Below are 18,948 nucleotides of genomic sequence, written 5' to 3' on the forward strand. Positions count from 1 at the left end.
TTCTGCCAGGGGGTCCGTGAAAAGTTTTCAGATTCATTCATTTAAATTATCATGATATCATTTTTTTTTCATTTTTTACAAAAGGCTTCATAGTTCAACAAATAATATTTTATTTTTTTAATCTAAAATAGTTCATAGATTACGTTCTAATCTAACAAATCTATACATTTAAAAATCAAACGCGTCACCCGTTACCATGGAAACAACAATAACTGGTACGTCAGTCAGAGAGCGCCACTGCTAGCATCATAGAGATATAACACGGCTAGCATACTACGAAGATGGACAGATCTTTAAAACGACCGGTTCCGGCTACAAATGAAGTAAATGAAAAACAAAAAAAAGTAAGGAAATACGATGAGGAGTATCTCCAATATGGATTTATTGAAGTGGAAAAGAAACCGAAATGTCTGATATGCCTGCGGTGTCTTGCCAATGAGGCGATGAAGCCTGCCAAATTGAAGAGGCACCTCGAGACCAAGCATCCAGATTATGTAAAAAAAGACCGGGCTTTTTTTGAGAGGAAGGGCGAGGACTACCGCCAGCAGCAACAACGGATGGTTAATGTTACGTCTGTTTCTGCTAAAGAGCAGACGACGAATTTAGGACATGTCTGCTGATATCAAATCACAACTGCTGGAAAGACTGAGAGGGTCTAAATTCGCGGTTCAATTGGATGAGTCCACTGATGTGTCCGGCTCTGCGCGGCTCATCGCACTGGCGCGAGAGGAGAGGGAGAGCCGCAGAAGTGAGACTGACTGAGATTACTTTGAGCAACATGCATGGGAATAAGTTACAATATAATACATTTGTGTATATTTCTCGCTATTCAGATGGTCTGCTGCCTGGTCCTGCTGTTGAGCAATGTGCAGTAGTGTCCTCTTTTCGCACCATGACATTATCAGTTATGAATTTGTTTTTCACTGCTTGAGAAAATGGACTTGTGGCTGAGAGCGTGTGAAAAATGTCAATTGTGTGAGAGTTGGCAGCCCTGTGAACTCGCTTGACATTATTATGTACGAAACTGCCAATCAGATTTATTTACTTATTAATCGAAGGTGCCGGAACGCTGTTCTGGATCGTTCCCGCCCACTTTAACCCCTGTGTGTGTGTGTGTGTGTGTGTGTGTGTGTGTGTGTGTGTGTGTGTGTGTGTGTGTGTGTGTGTGTGTGTGTGTGTGTGTGTGTGTGTGGTTATGTGTGTGAGCAACGGAAATGCAGATACTGTATGTTGCATTTATTGATTTAGTTTGATATGTGTGTCTTAACTTGCAGAGAGAAGCAATCAGCTTCATGGACTGCCTTGCATCACTCCAATAGTGTCCAGAGCTGGCTGCCATTACAAGTAGTGGTTTGGGATTGTAGCAATGCAGTTGCAGTTGTTTTGCAATTTACTTGATATATTTTGCAATGCAGGCATGTGTTCAATTGTTTATAGCCTGCATTTATTTTGTTATTAGACTTTTATAAATCATTTAATTTTAACTAAGAGTGAAACACTTGATGTGTTATCTTTATGTGTGTGTATGTGTGTGTGTGTGTGTGTGTGTGTGTGTGTGTGTGTGTGTGTGTGTGTGTGTGTGTTCTGAAATGCACTTCAATTGATCACTTTTCTTTTGATTTCCCTTTGATATTTTGTTTAGGCACAGTGTTACTTGCAGCTAATTGATTGATTGTTTTATGGGTATTCTGTGTTGAGATGGTGCAAATATTTTTAATACATATCTAATATATTTCTAATACATTGCTCTTGTGTTGTTCTTTCACATAACTAACACTATAGAAGTGTAAAAAAATAGGCTACGTCAGATTATTCCAAGGGAGTCCTTGGTGTATTCTCTATCTTGTAAGGGGTCCTTGGCTGAAAAACAATTGAGAACCTCTGATCTAAACACTCAGAGAGTCCTTTACCTCACATGAGCTGAGGTTATCCCGAGCTTGAATGGCACACAGAGACCAATCAAGAGCTTCGATTTATGATCTGTATGACAGTGGCCATGTCGGCAGGCCACATCATATAGACAGCCAGTCACCTGTGTGAGGCAGGCCACTTAACAGGCCAGGCCATCGGGAAACCCCCCGGTCCTCCCGATGGCCAGTCCGGGACTGGGTACAGGAGGCGTAGAGCGAGGGATCATTGTCCACAAGTAAGTCAATCGTAGATGGCGTCATGATAGCGGACGAATACAACATTTAAAATAAATAAATAAATTTTTAAAAAACTAAACAGGTCGAGAAATATACTTGGGCAGACGTTACTATACCTGGGCGGCCCGCCCAAGTATAGTCTATGTGTGGGAAACCCTGATGTCATAAATGCCATCTGTCCTAGCATTCACAATTATTCATGACTGCAGGGCGTACCCAATAGTAAACCGATCATATTCAGAACATTGTGATTTCTGAGACTTTCAAAAAGGTAAAGCTCTAGTTGATAATTTTTAGGATTATTATTGAGATACTGAGATTCTTTGCAAGCCTTGAGAGTTCTGCACTTTTTAATTTTAAAACCATCATTGCGTTTTCCAACATCTAACAACGCACTCTTTTCTTCTGGTGCCAAACTGAAGAATTGTAAAAAAGAAACTGTTTCTTGTGGGAAAGTACTCATTGTTTCTGTGTTATATAACATTATTGTTGTGAAAGCTCTTAAAGTGTTCGGTAAAGCCTCTCTTCTCTCACCCTGCTCTACATGTGTGCAGAATCTCTCTTAGCACACGTTTGACATTTAGGAATCTGTGTGAAGAGCGGGCCAATGCTCGACTCACGGTTTTATAAAACGTCTTAGGCTTGGAAGCAGAAGAAATAAGACCAAAAGTAATGCAAAAACGAGGCTGCTTTTCTTTTCTGCACCAAGTGAAATGGACAACTCAAAAACTAAACCTCTTTGGTTTATATTTTTATTTTATTCATTAATGTCTTATTTCATGTCTTTGATTGTTTTCTATATTGTGTGTTTTAACTACCGGTGCATGTTTCTGCACATTGTGATAAAAAAATAAAAAAATGAAAATGTTTGGCTGTCTGTTTACGCCATGCCCCCAGTGTTTAGCTTCAATAATTCAGCACAACTTTCAAAATGAAAGCCAATGAACTAAAACTCCATGTAAAGTTGAAATTCAGCCTCTAGCACAATTAGTGTTGGTCTGGCTACAAAGCTTCTGTGTGACTCAAGATTATTTTCATCATTGGCATAAGAGACACCGTTTCTGAGGTATTGCTAGAAGAAATCTTACTGCTGATGATGGAGATGTCTCTGTTCTTGTAGTACTCCGACAGTGTGATGGAGGAACCAGAGATGGAGGCCACAGTACGAACCGTCCGACTGCTATCAGCACAGTCCAGGTAGCCCGCGGTGATCCCCGTCTCGTACCCCCCACCGACCCCCCTGCCTGCACTCGTCAGCCCACCTCCTCCCTGGCCTCCACCCAGGCTGTCGGGGTAGTTGAAGGAGTCCCTGGTGCGGTCCCGACAGTACGACTTGAAGACCCACTGCACCACTGGGGTCTGGGTGGACACGCTGTTGTACTGACATGGCAGAACCACCGACTGGAACAACACAGCATACCTCTTCTCGTCACGCACAAACACATTGACCCCAGAGCAGAGGGGAGGGAGGACACCTGTGGGAGGATGAGGAGATAATGAAGAGGGATCAGTAAAGTGTGAAAGAAGGGTGGGTTAAAAAACAGGCTAGATAATCATTTAATGTACGTATGTTCGATTTGAGCTTCAAGCGCTCCACTTCTTCTCAGAGTCATATTCAGATCTGCGAGATATTGTATTTTTGCCCATATCAGATATCGCAGGACTTAGCTTGTTTCACTTATTCTGCACATATTTTGTACCACCCACCTGCAGAGAACATGATGATTCTCCTGTAGTGGTGTTAACATATTATCGTGCCTATTGTAAACATTCTGTTTGCATTCCCTTAGCAAAACAACTTAACATTACTTTGTATGTAACATTGGCTTATAGCTTTTTAAAGTGTTTATCTGCAGATCCTTAATCAGAGCTGAATGCAGACATGACGCAGATATTTATAGATCAGAATACACTTATCAGACGACATCACTCGCTCTGATCATAATGTAAAGAAAGAAGCTTGGCCTTAGAGTCTCTTTAAAAAACAAAAATCAGTATCCAAGTATTCCAGTGATAACTCTTTCATGGCTGCATTGCAAACAGGATCTGCTAATAGCTAATTCTGCTTATATTGAATGGTGCCAATTGGTTGTTGGAGAGCTGCAGTACCAGACTTTGAAAACCTCCGACTTACACAAACACAACACCACAGATCTGGAAGCCAAAACAGGTTTCAGTAATAACTGGGGATGTGTAATGAGGGGGGTTTAAGGACTATTACAGTAGACAGCAACATACTATGATTCAGATACTGAGTTGAGGTTTAAGGAGACACCTGTTCCTGTGTAATCACTTGAAACCAATCTTGACAAGTCAAACGCTCCCTTCATTGCAAAATGGAAAGCAGCTTTTCCAAAATGAGATTCAGTGAACATTGTATCGTTTAGCTGTAATGAAATGAGTCAGCCTGCAGTTTGGAAAGATAAGTGTAAGAAAACACAGCCTTCTTGAAACTGTTTGGGTTGCTTCTTCTTGGTGAAGTCTGACTATGAGCTGAGTTGACTCTGGATCACATGGTGACCAGGAGCTCGAGCCCGGTAGTTCAACAGCAACACAGTAGAGACGGGGGCCATGTGAGGTAAACACACCCGCACAGTCACACCCAGAAACATCTGCGCATGCTGCTGAGGGTGTGTGTGTATTTCAGGCTGAGCAGTGGGAGGTGTGTATGAACTGGACCAGTGAACAGGGATGAAGTGAGGGATGAGAGAGGGGCCGCTTCACTTAATCCAGACCAATCCTAATGAAAGACTTCTGTTTTCTTTCTAAGTGAACTTAACTAAACACCCTTGCATGGTTTCAAACATTTGACTATTCTTTCTTTGCTGTTTTTCAAATGGACATAATGAAACTTTAGATAATAAAAGGACTGCAAAGAACTAACCAGAGTTTCACACTGTAGCTGTGCTGAAACGATTTGTCAAGTGATTGATACGTTGATTGACAGAAACAGTCATCTACATTATTAGATGCTGATTTTCTCTTACATTTAAAAAAACGATATATATTGACTTGTGCTCTCTTGATCGGACAAAACAAGCATTTTTAAGGTCTTTTTCACTTTTGACATTTCAGAGACTGAATGAGTAATTGGTTTGGTAATTAAAATGATTTATTTTGTAGTTTATATCCTAATAGAATTGTGAACAGGTCATTAGTTGCTGTGCTTTTATTTAAAAAAAACTGTAGCCATTACTGTTAGTTACATTCTGAGGATTTGTGACCTTCACACATAGACCTATTTTTCTTACCAGAATAATGTTGTTCTTTAAGTATGCAGTTATAGGCTTGTGTGAGTCGTATGAAGCCAAAAGGTAATATGTTGGCTGGAGAAGTTCAAATTGTTTTGCGGGGAAAAAAGCAATTCTGGCCAAGACAAATCAAGCTGACTAAAACTGAAATTCCTCAGGGTGAACATTTCGAAGTTCTGAGAACTGGAAAAAAACAAACAGGAGATTTGTCTCCTTGGAGCACAGGCTCTGGGGCGATCCAGGCTTTATTAGTTTTCAGAGGAAGCCACCTCCAGAGGAGAAAATGAAAGCAGGAGGAGGGCAAAGAAGGTTACTGTTGTTGTAGGACAGTGGAACTTGCTGAGAATGCTCAAGAGACGGATTTTTTGTGACACTTGATTTTGCTTTTAATTGAGATAAACAGATTCAAAAAACAACTTTTGTTTAATTTAACATGATACTACTAAAATGATCATTACTGTAGGCCTATCACCATAATGGTGATACAGTAATGATCATTTTAGTAGTATCATGTTTGGCATTACCAAAATCACAGCAATGAGCCCAGCTACTCCGGTGTTTTACCTGGCTACTTTAGTACAAAGTGTAGTGCTACTGCTAACTCAACAATGTGTCCAAAACTATAATATATTTGATCAATTCACTAATATGAAAATAATGAAATGTGGATCAATAAGTGTTTTAAATGCATCTACTATATGTTTTATTAGTTTACTAATATTTATTGAGTGTATTTTTTGTTTCGACTAATTCAATTGAGTGGTCGAATGTAATTTACTACTGTTAGACCTCTTAATCCACAACCCCCAAAATAGTCCGGGAGCTGTAGGGTTGAACCTCGTTTCGTTTGATAAAGTTGTTTTTTTTGCTGTTTCTTGTAGCTTGGGGGTACCTCTTCAAAATCCAAGAGGGTGCCCGGTGATATCCCTTGAGCATTTTTGGATATTAACCCCTTCATGCCCACAATTCCCAAATCCCGGAAAAATAAAGATTTATGAGATTTCATGCCAAATTCTCAATAGAAATGCACCAAATTAGCTTTCTCCAATGTTTATTCATAAAGGAGGTCATGTGTTCTAAATGAATGAATATTAACCCTTTTATGCCAAGCCAGTAAAACAGGTCGCTGGATGAACCTTCCTACACCCATTGAGCTTTTCAGATCCAGAACAATGGATTTAAAGAAAACATTTTTAATATGCTTTTCATGTCTAACACATGTTGTAACCATCATCTAATTAAGCAATAGCTCACGACAGGCCGTGGTATATGCTCATTATATCACAGGTAAGGGGCGTGGTTCGGCCCGACGCGAAGCGGAGGGTCGACAACCCCCTTACAGTAGCTGTGATATAATGAGCATATATCACGGCCTGAAGTGAGCTATTGCTTTTATAAAACGGTTACCAAGTGTGGCAATATGAAAGAAAAATACACACTCTAATTTAAATAGTTTTTATTAGTAAATAATGATGTTCAAAATAAAATAGTCCCTCCGTTGCCTTCTGCACAAAACATAGTGCAAGGTGGTTGCTATGCAACAACACTGACAGCAAGCGAACATATTAGACGGAGAGCGTTGATCCATTATTTGGCTGTTCATTTACATTAATGTGTATGTTGCTGTTTATTGTGCATCCACTGAAAAACTGTCCGGCTGTTGCTTGGCGTGGCGAGAATATTGCTCCACTTTCTCCGGTCTCCGAGATTGGGCTTCCAGTAGCTCTGGAGAGAGCTTTTGCACCTGTGGCCACTAACGGTCATAAGTTCTCTGCTTTGTTTCAAGACCTGCATCAGAAAGCTTTTGAATGGTGGTACTTTTCCAGTTGGTCTACCTGCTCTTCACGTAGCTCTGCATGTCGTAGTTTAGGTGCTTTTTTTCTGGAGATAGGAACTGCTCAATCCACTCCTACATACTATAGTAAGACCCCCCCCGGAGGTCGAAGTTAATCTTAAATGTTTCCATTTTATGCTTTGTAAGTTTGTTTCGTAACGGAAGAAATTTAAATATATTTAAAACACTGACAAGTCAAATCAAGCAATCTGATTGGTCGATAGCGTTTTTGCGGATCTCTTTGATTAGAGATTTGAAAACGTCGTTGCTTGCTTTAAAAGTAGCACAATTCATTATGTTAAACCTTCAAAAGTATCTAGATATCCCTGCCCTAATGCCAAAGGAACTGCACACTGAATATGTTTTTGCCGTTTGATGTCTATGTCTGGACCGCTGCGTCAAAAACGAGGGCTTCTGCCCAGCTTCTGCCCCGTTACTTCTCCGCTGCTTTCTTGTTCCATTATGAAAAGCAAGCAGTTTGCCCAACGGTATAGAGAGGCGAAGTCCCGCCCATCTACTTCCGACCCATGGGACCCCGGAAGCGGAAAATTATACATTGACGTCAATGGAGAGAGAAAAGTCATCTTTCGATCCCGTTTGAATTGTGCCACGAATGACACATATGATGTTTGTCAAATTAAAAGAACATTTTGCAAGTCAAAAAAATAAAAATGTGTCGTAAAACTGTGAAGTTACAATTTTTTTTGTGTGAAACCGCTCAGTGAACTACAGGTCTCTGATCTCGCACAATACGCGTCACCATCACAAAGATGGCTGTCACGTTAGTAAATTTCACCTGTTTCTTTCAGAATGAGGCGAAAAAGTATAAAACGAGGTGAAAATCACTACAAGTCTGGGCATGTTGAGAGCTGTACATACACGAAAGGGAGCGGTTCTGTAAGAGCCAGCATGCGGGACCGGCTTTACAAGGTTTCAGTGAGTAATATGAGTGCAATGTTTAAGGTTAATGTCAGCTAGCTAACAAGGTACACTAACGTGTTTTGTTTTAGAAACTAGTTTTCTCCTTAAGAACTTTGTGGTGTCTGTGTATGCTGTGGATAACATTAGTGTTCACAAGAACAAGATACACTCCCGTGTTTTGTTTTAGTTGCTCTTCAGATTGAAGCGGCCAGTTCTATATCGACTATATGTGTGATCTCCTTTTTACATCTCGTTGTGTCATTTGAGTTTATTTGCTGTGTGTAGATTCAAGGATTTTGGTTATCTTGTCCAGGGATGCAAACTTGTCACCTTTCGGCGAAATTCTCCGTTTTAAATCCAAAATAGGTCGTTTTTGTGATTCCTGTAGATCTGCAATAAAAATATTTTTTGGGTATGGGAGGGGGTCTGGGACCCGGATTAATGTGCGGCCGCGAGCTTTTTTTATATATATTATAATGAAGCGCGAGCTGTGTGCTCGAGTCTTCCTGCCTGTCGGCTCTGCTCATGATGTATAATAAGCCTCTGCTGCTCGGCGATGATGGTCTAGCTTCAGGAGCTACATTACCTACTTTCGTTAATATTAACTGTGCGTCCGGAGTCCCTGTGGCACAGACTGGACCGCTGGTGAACAGCTGTTAGAACGGGCCGTTCAGGTGTTCACAATAGAGCTCCCTGTCGGAGCGGCAGAGCGTGATGTGCACTGAAAAGTTTTTTTTTCCCGTCGCAATATTATCGTTGAGCTAGCTAACTAGCATACATTGTCACTATCTGCTAACGTTAGCTTTAGCCTTCGTTTTCTAATCGTTTTTTTCATAGGCTATAAACAGAGGTGGTATAAGTATATATCTTGTAATTGATTAAAATTAGAAGTACTCAGTTCTTGTACTTGAGTAAAAGTAGAAGTACCAGAGTGTAGGAATACTCTGTTACAGTAAAAGTCCTGCATTCCAAATGTTCCTCAAGTAAAAGTAGAAAAGTATTATTATCAAAATATAGTGAAAGTAGCGACAGTAAAAGTAGTCATTTTGCAGATTGGTCCATTTCAGAATAATATGATACGTTTTATAATGATTGATCATGAAAGTGTTCTCAAAGCTGGTAAAGGTGCAGCTAGTCTGAATGACTTTGTATACTGCAGGGTAGCTTTTGGATTTACTCCAGGTGGAACTAAAGTCTGATTTAACACTTGATTATATTTCACATCATTCATCCACATCTGTAAAGTAACTAAAGGTATTACATACATGTAGTGGAGTAAAAGTACACCATTTACCTCTGAACTGTAGTGGAGTAGAAGTACAAAGTAGCAAAACATTGAAATACTTAAGTAAAGTACAAGTATCTCAAAATTGTGCCCAAGTATAGTACTTGTTGAGTTTATGAACTTAGTTACTTTACACCAGTGGCTATAAAGATAGAAAGACTAAGCCTTGCACAGAGGCCTGAAAATACATTTTCAAAATGCTCAACAGTGCTGCCAAAATTATAAACTGACTGCTACACAATTAAAATAAATGCTTTTTATATATTTCTATTAGATGTGACTCTATGGCGTTTCTGTTAATATTAACACTGCTGCTTTAGTTGTTCTGACTGCTAAAATCCTCTGTTATTCCTCATTTTAAAGCCGATATTCTGTGGGGTCAGGGGGCTCGGATCCTTGTCACCTTTTTCATACCTGATGAGTTTGCATCCCTGTTGTCAATTTGTTTGGTTATCTAGGCACAGCTGTGTGTGACTCCCTCTGGTACACTGGTATGTGTTTTCCTAATGTAGAGAGCATTGATTAATTAATAAACTACACACTGACTCTAGATCCTGACCAAATCCTTATTTTTTGATCAAATGTTTTTCAAAAAAATGTATTGTATATTATATAACAGCTGCAAATCACAGACCGGAGTCTCTGCTACTGTGGACCACGAAGGAGGGGATCATCATCCCCATCCCCAAAGACCCTGCATGGCATGGAAATCTCCTCCTCCTGGAACAATTCTACACCCAGCATATGCTCGCTGTGTTGGCCAGTAGAGAGGAGGACATTTAAATAAACATACTCTTAACACCCTCGGACTCTGCGTTGTGTTTCGTATGTGTGATGGGGTGTTATGCAGAGGGGAGGAAAACAGGACACAGCAGATTGGGATTGTGGTGGAGATGCTGAGCAGTTATTTAATTGTTGCGTGTAATTATTATTATAATGTGTGCTTCTTAGTTATTCCATCTTTTGCTGTAACATGGATCTGTATGTAACTCTATATTTAATTGTTATCTACCACACTTCCTTCTACATCATACACCATCATTATACATGATGGTGTATATAGGATATGTATTTATTTGTATACATATCTAAATTGTATAATTTTATTTTTCGTATTTGGGATTTCTCTTTTGTCCACTCAAATACACTTGGCCCTTTCTCTTTTCCATGTGGAAAATGGCAGCTGCATATTCTGCTTTTCTCATCTGCTCCCTGTCTGCTCATCTACGATGAGAAAATTATATAATTAATTACTAATAATCATTTAAACCTGTTATTACCAATATTTCACAAATTCTTCATGTAAACTTAAGAGCACAGCTGTATGTTGAGTATGTCAGCTTTGCTTGGTTCATCTTACTGGGGGGGGGGGGCTGCTACATGGATGTCGGTGCAGTCCACAATAATTTTGCAGCTGAAGGCAGAATGAATTTATTATTGACTCAGAATGAAGCACAACTTCATGTCATACAATACATTGACTTTATTTGTAATTGTGTAAAAAAAATATGAGCATTGATTAGCAAGCAGGACCTGGCAGGAACAGAGAATGGTGATGGATGGAGCTGGGAAGAGAGAAGAATAAAGAAAACAGATCAACTTTATTATCGGATATTAAAAATTCAATTTCAAAACAAGTTGCCGCTCCTACAGTTTTCTAGTGTGTAAAGATGATTTCACATGACCAATGCAAAATATCACACTCAATACATGTGTGTCTCTGAGGGGTGCATTGTGCCTTTGATGTATATAAATAATATACCATAACCAAATACTATTACGTACAGTGGAAATCAGGTTACCAGAGCAGGTCAGACCAGTGTGCATGTTCCTCAGGGTCTCAGCAGTTACAGGTGAGGTAAAGAAAATAAAAGAGAAAAAGGTCAGTAACAACACTTTAAAGTAACAACACTGAATAATTATCTCTTTTAATAATTTTCTCTCAGTAATCACTCAACTACTGTCTTTCCAACAAACAGATTGACTCACTCTCACTATCATCACAATGAAACACGTCCAGAAGAATGTCATGCAAAGCTGCCTGTCTTCCTTCCTTCGACTCTCCCTGAACTGCCTGATCTTTTAATGGTCAATGTTAACCATTTGTGCAGATAGCATTAAGTAGAAAAGATCGCTGATACTAATGTGGCGTTAGCCTACCTCCCGCCCCCTTAGCACCTGGTGGAGGGGGCGATAGGCTACTCTTCAAATGTTTCACAAAATACTTACCATCATGACTACTCTTACTGTTTAACATTTTGGTTTACTTCATGTTAAGGCTAATACAAATGACAAGGCTAAGTAATGTAATATAATGCTAACTAACATGCTCGCTACTAGCTAGGTAGCTAACTTGACTATGTTCCATGCAAAACATGTATATTACCTGATATGTTTGGTCCAACGACTCCTGGTCCTTTCATCAGACGGGAAGCGATAGAACGAGCAAGTGGTATGATCTCTTTTGTGATTACAACCTCGTACAAAGCACACAGGCATCTTGTAAAAGTGAATTTATTGGAGCAATCTCTTATATTTATTGGAGGGAATAAATCAGTCTTCTTCTTCCTCTTTGCTTTGCGAGTCACAACCAGTCTTGGAGCATTATCGCCTATGACATCACTTACGCGACCCAGAATGCATTTGGGATTTGTAGTCTTTCTAGTTGCGTATTATTCATAGTCTTATATTTCAGCATTTTTACGACAAACTGTGACTTTTTTTGCATGGAAATGATTGTTTAAGATTGACAAACATCATATGTGTCATTCGTGGCACAATTCAAACGGGATCAAAAGATAACTTTTCTCTCTCCATTGACTTCAATGTATAATTTTCCGCTTCCGGGGTCCCATGGAGGCTCCCGGAAGGAGAGGGACTTCGCCTCTCTATACTGTTTTTCTCAGACGCGGAGGGATACTGACTTGTTGTGAAAAGTAACTTACAATTCTACCCGTGGTATACGCTCAGTATATCACGGCTAAGAACCAATCAGATTGCTTGATTTGACTTGTCCGTTTTATAAAGTGTAATATACCCTGTGATTATGTAATTAAATCATAATTGCAAGATTTTGTTGTATTCTGCCTCCAGATTGTATTTGGAATAATTGGCGGTTGGTGCAGTTCCTGTATTATTCCTAGCTATTTGAGTTTGCTAGTCAAGACAAAAACACACTGGGGACTCTTTGGGTCATCCGTCCACTTATTTTATGCCCTTGATGAAGCATAATCTGTAAGTATTTTATTTCTAAGATTATTGTGGACACTACTATATTTTATATTGACTATTATTTCACATTATTATACATTTGTGACCCGCTCGATCAGTCGGAAGTCGCAACGGCTCATTTCAAAATAAACGTTGATTTGTGTAAAAAACTAGTTTTTCAGGGTTCGGGTGTTTGATTTTAAATAAACAAAGTCTTGGCTTTCAGAATATGAAACTTTTATTTCCAAAATCTCACGACAAATACATGTTTGAAGCTTGTAAAGGGAATATGACAGCTCTCATTGTCCACTCTGCTGTTCAGCAGCGCCGCTTCCCCTCCCTCCGCTGAAATTATGAATGTTAAGGCGTATTATATAGTAATCAAGGATAACACGGCAGGGTCCGTTACAGTTTGTTTTCATCTCATTTAAAATAAACAATGTCTTGGTTTTCAGAATATTAAACTTGTTTCGGCAAATTCAGATGAAAAATACAACTTTGAAGCTTCTAACGGCATGATTACAAGCGGAGAACGGAGTAATTTAACGTCACAGCTAGGGTGACCAGATGTCCCGCTCTGTGCGGGACTGCACAGCATTTTTATAATTTCTCCCCCGTCCCACAGAAAGGCCTGCTCGGTTCGCCGACGGCCTGCACCGTCCTTTATTATTATATTTGTTAAACGGCATCATAATGCGCTGACAGGCGAAAGAGGTGCCCCCCCCCCCCCCCCCATTGACAGTTCAGTTCACCAGCGTACACTTCCCCAGGGAAAACAAACACAATACACACAAATGCAAAAATACACACACACACACACACACACACACACACACACACACACACACACACACACACACACACACACACACACACACACACACACACACACACACACACACACACACACACACACACACACACACACACACACACACACACACACACACACACACACACACACACACACACACACACGAGCTTCCCCCAGACCAGTAATACAAACGAAAATATGTTTCCTCCTACTTTGGTCATTTATTAGCCGCTAATTAGCAATCAGATCGATGGATTCCAGAGAAGAGGAAACTTTGAAGGCCTTTTCCTCAAAATGATGACTCGTGACAGTCATTAGCCTATTTCATGTGACATATTTTGCTTAATATTTGGAGTACAACAACAATCTCATATCATTAGAAAATTAGGAATCTCCTCTTTCCAACAGTTTATATAACTAAAAATGTGTCTCCGGGTCAATGGGACTGATTTCGATAGAGCAAGTCACATTTGTTTTTCTTTCTCATGATGCTAGCTATTGATGTAGTCTACTGTTAGTGAGTGACTTTCTGTTGATGTTGTTAGCAAAGGTTTCTCCAAAGCTAGATAATACCCTTCCTGCACTGCTCATAGGTTCAATTGTCACTAGTACTCTCAAGGCTCAGACAACTTGTTTGCAAGTAGACCTAGCAGGAAAAATGGTAGAGTCCAAGAAGCTTATCAATAGCATGTATTCCTATGGTGTATGTTGTTCTTACACAGAGTATCGCAGGTTCAATAAATCAGCATCTCAGGCAGCAGTAGCAGATTTGAAGTTGTCTGACGTATTTAATGCTGACGATGGTCTAGTTCAGGCTATTGTGGATCATTTTGATGCTGATATAGCCTCTCAGAATGGTAAGCAGTCCACACATTCACTAGCTGTCCTTCTCACACAGTACTCGCAGAGCTCTGGAGAGGGTGAGGAGCAAACCAATCCAAAGATCAACAGGATCCCTAAAGATTCACCAGACATTCCATACAATATAGACATTCACAGATACCAGAGACCTAAACAGCCTCCAATGCCACCAGATGAAGCCACAAAGGCTGTCTGCTCCCTGAAGTCACTTGCTCACCAAGTACTTGTGGTAACGAGAGCTTCAAAGCCGGACCTTAGTTTTCTACAGGAAGTTCTTACTCAGGACAACTGCCCAGAATACCATGGATACAACACAAAACATAGCAGGGAGCAGGGCACTCTCCCCCAGGCCAAGACAAAAGCGCTCTACTTACCCCTGATCGACATGAAGCCATCTGATCCCGATACAATGATGACAGCCATGGCCAGAGTACAAGAGCTCACATCTGAAACTGGTCAGAATTTCAGTGTGCTGACATGTGACCAGCAGCTCTACCGGGTTGCAGTGCAAGTGTTATGGGCCCATCCAGATAAGTTCAAAGACATGCACTTACGTCTTGGGGGTATGCATGCATTGATGAGTTTTGTTGGGGCTATAGGTTCACTGATGGCGGAAAGTGGGCTCTCTAGTGTCCTGTCAGAAGTATTTGGTGGGGTTGCCAAGATGTTGAATGGGAAGAGGTTCCCTCAGAATTTACGTGCCCTGCGCATGATGGCGGAGGAGGTGCTGCGGAGTGTGATTATGGATGGCCATTTCCAGAAAGCAGACGATCTGATGAGAGCCTTGAATCAGATTGCTAGTCAAAGTAGGACAGCCAAACTTTGGGTTGAGGTCTTGGTGAAACCAGTGTTGCTGATGATGTCGTACATCCGGGCTGAACGTGAGGGTGACTGGCTTCTCCATCTGACCACATTCCGGAAGATGCTTCCCTACTGCTTTGCAGCTGGCCATGTCAACTATGCCAGGTATGGCCTCTACTACCTCCGTTCCATGGAGAAGCTTCCTCCACTATTTCCTCCAAGGGCAACATGTGACGCGACACATCCGTGGAATATGGAACGGCCTGTGGAGTGACCAGTTCATAGAGTCCACCTTCATGAGGTACGGCCACAGTGCAGGAGGGATCATTGGGATAACCTTAAAGCCAGAAGCACTGAAGATCTGGGCCCTGAGCCGCCACATCTGCTGCAAGATTGAATCAGACATGAAGGACATGGAAGAGGAGGAGACAAATACAACAAAAGTACATCTCTATCACAAGGAGGAGGCTAACGCCAGGGTTAGAGCCGACACCAAGGACAGGGATGGACTTCATCAGAAACTAGACACCTGCCTCCATCCATTGGATCCCAACACACATCCAGGAGAGAGCATTGTGAACATCACCAGTGGCAAGATAGCCCCTCCAACTGCCAGTGTAGACAGTGCTGTAAAGATTGGAGAGGCAATGTTAGAACAATTTTAAAAGACCTGGCCAGAGGGATTTTACAACACCATCTCAAGCAAAGTGAAGACCATGGCAACAACAACCAAATCCATCACAATTGGCGACTCCAAAATGTATGACCTAAATGTGATCTATTCGAGGACCATTGCACTTTTCTCTAGTGACCGCGATGTTGACGTGAAGGATGTCCTTGCCTATGAGCTGGCACCAGTCCCAACTGCCATGTTCACAGAGGATGGAATGCGAATTTGTAAAGCCAAGTCCACACTGAAGAAGTCCCTCCAGGTGGAAGTCTCCAGGTGGAATGCCGGTGATGCAGATGTCGCTGTCATTGATGGATCAGCACTTCTTTGGACCATACACTGGCCAGCTGATGGTACTGTCGCTGATTTTATTGATAATGTTAAAACACGGCTGATTTCATGCCTGTCAGAAAGTGACGTCTACCTCATCTTTGACAGATACTATGATTACAGTATCAAGTCTGTCACCAGAGATGTCAGGGAGACAGTGGTCAGTAGGAAACATCATCTCCTACTATCAACTAAGCTACCAGCCCAGAAGGTTGTCTTGTCATCCATTGAAAACAAGAAACAGCTCAACCGATTAATATTTAAAGAACTGACTGAAGACAGGCTTTTCCATCTACGGGGCACAAACAAACACAAGTTGGTGGTGACAGGGGAGGACTCATGCCCCATCGAGATCAGGATGGAAGAAAGAAGGAGCCGATATGAGCTAGAAAATCAGCAGGAAGAAGCTGACACCATCATTGTCCAACAAGTCCTGGGGTGTGCTGGAGAAGCCCATCAAATCTCTGTGGTTTCTGATGACACAGATGTGTTCGTCCTACTCCTTCACCATTACCATCAGGCAGGACTGGATGTACCACTCATCATGGAATCCCCCCGCAAGGAAAGAGCCATAGTGGACATCACTGTCCAAGCATTCAGAAATTGTCGAGAACCTTTTACCAGCCCATGCCATATCGGGATGTGACACTGTAGCGTCTTACTATGGGTTGGGAAAAGGCTCTGTCATCAAAGTCATGAAAGCTGGGTCCGAACTATCAGCCAAAATAGGCAACATGGATGCACCATTCCAGCAAGTCCTCGACCAAGCGCACTGCCTTCATCTCAGCCTGTTATGGCATAAAGGAGAGCACACGTGTCACACACAAGGCTACTTGTCTGGGGAAAAAAGAATGGAAAAGGACATATGTCTGCTCCAAACCTTGCTGCTCTACCACCAACAAATGAAGCCTTCATTGAGAATGTTAAGAGGGCCCACTTTCAGGCAATGTTGTGGCGAAATCTCAATGTAAACCTGCTGCCAGCACTGAACCCAGAGGAATTTGGATGGAAAAAAGATACGTGTAACAGGTCACTGATCCCAACCCATCTACCAGAAGATGCCAAACGTGTCCCAGATTATATTTTGGAGATGATCAGGTGTGGCTGCAAGAGTGATAACCCTTGCAACTCCAAGAAGTGCAGTTGTAAAGTGCATGGTTTGCCATGCACAATGTTCTGTGCATGTTTTAGGGTGGGATGCTCAAGATCCTACCAATAATGTGTCATTTATATATGCTAATGAGCAAAGTTTTGTATATAGTATCTGCTTGCCTTTCCTTTTTGTTGTTGGCAATAAACGCCACGCAGTTGCGTGAGCAAAAGAAAGAAGATGTTGCATTGTCTTTGCAGAATTCACTGCACTTCAAAAGTATGTTTTGCTGGGTCAGCTTAAAAGGGTTAATAATAATTAATGTATAATACAATGCACTGTATGAATATAAACATCGAGGAAGGCAAATGTGATACATTTGATTTTTTTATATATTTCAATATTATTGCAATTTCATAAATCCTTATTTTTCTGGGATTTAGGCATGTTGGGCATGAAGGGGTTAATATCTGAAAATGCTAAAAGGTTATCAGTGGGCACCCTCTTGTACTCCTATTGAATAAACATTGGAGATATTAAATTGGGTGCATTTGATTTAAGTATTTTACATGAAATCTCATAAATCCTTATTTTTCTGGGATTTTGGCGTTTTGGCCATGAAGGGGTTAATATCCAAAAATGCTCAAGGGATATCACCGGGCACCCTCTTGGATTTTGAAGAGGTACCCCCAAGCTACAAGAAACAGCAGAAAAAAAACCTTTATCAGACGAAACAAGGTTCATCCAAAAATCAGGCTTTGGCTCCCGGACTAAAAGCTTTGGATCATTCATTCACACATGACTGAGTCTGCTGCAGTACTAGCGTTACTAACATACCGTCAATTTAGCAACTATAACTTCACTTTATAATATTTCCTGTGTAAACACTATCGTTTTGGGAGAGGTTAGTAGTGTACTCAGGAAGAATAACGCGTATAAAGTGTACAATGGGGAGCACAAAGTTATTAAACAACCTGTTACACCACTTTAGTGGATACCATCGTCTGCTCTGTCCTTACCTGTCAGACAAACGATAAAAATCCAGCACTTCGGCACCAAAATCATTTTCCAAATCCTGCAGGTGGATATTATAACAGTCTTCTGAAGAACGTCGTCCTCTTTTCGCTTTCTTCTCATCCCCGGGCGATACTTCAGGTTCTGGCTCACACACACAGTTACAAACTAACGGTCACTGGCACATAACGGGACCAGCGTGAAGCTTGGTGAAATAAAAACACATGACTTCCGGTTACTGTTTCCACAATAAAAGCTCAATTGTGGCGGTTAATGTTAATGAGTGAGTAGGCCTTAGGCCTACATATTTTTTCAAGTTCAGTTGCTAGAAAACAGTGTAGTTTATGTTACCACGCGACATTTTACACAGTACCACCAATCCCCATCCAATATTGGAACAACATGCCAAATATTAAAAATAATAACATAGCCAAGAGACGAGTCTTAGCCAAAAACGTGTTAGCATCGTTTGAAAGATGAGGTGCGTTATGTCAATAGACTTTAGGCATCAATGAAAATAATATCCAGCTGCTTGCTTGTATGTTATTGAGGTTAACTTGTATCGTTTTATTTTGAAGTCCAAATGATCCCGGCACGAGTTGCCTGCCTCGCCCTGTAACTTGACGTCGCAGACGCTCTTTCCAGACAATGGATTGGCAGTGATAGAGGGAGGGTAATAAAAGAAGTTAGGACGTTAATGAATCCACTACATTACATAAA

The 18,948-nt window shown here is 41.0% G+C and overlaps 1 protein-coding gene and 1 long non-coding RNA gene across 2 annotated transcripts in view; both read right to left on the reverse strand.

Annotated features, from left to right (window-relative positions):
• LOC307029200 (uncharacterized protein) overlaps positions 1-18,428 on the reverse strand; it is a 26,672-nt gene extending 8,244 nt beyond the window's left edge. Inside the window, 2 exon segments of the mRNA XM_079664952.1 lie at positions 3,154-3,622; positions 18,234-18,428. Of these exon segments, the coding sequence (XP_079521078.1) occupies positions 3,154-3,622; positions 18,234-18,351 (587 nt within the window). The 5' untranslated portion in view covers positions 18,352-18,428.
• Positions 10,854-12,197, reverse strand: LOC307029201. Its single transcript, XR_013805253.1, has 2 exons — positions 11,224-12,197; positions 10,854-11,003 (listed from the first exon to the last, which is right to left on the reverse strand). It is a non-coding gene; the product is annotated as an uncharacterized lncRNA (long non-coding RNA).
• Positions 18,429-18,948: the final 520 nt, after the last annotated feature.

Source organism: Notothenia rossii (genome assembly GCF_949606895.1).
Source record: "Notothenia rossii genome assembly, chromosome: 2".
NCBI lineage: Eukaryota > Metazoa > Chordata > Actinopteri > Perciformes > Nototheniidae > Notothenia > Notothenia rossii.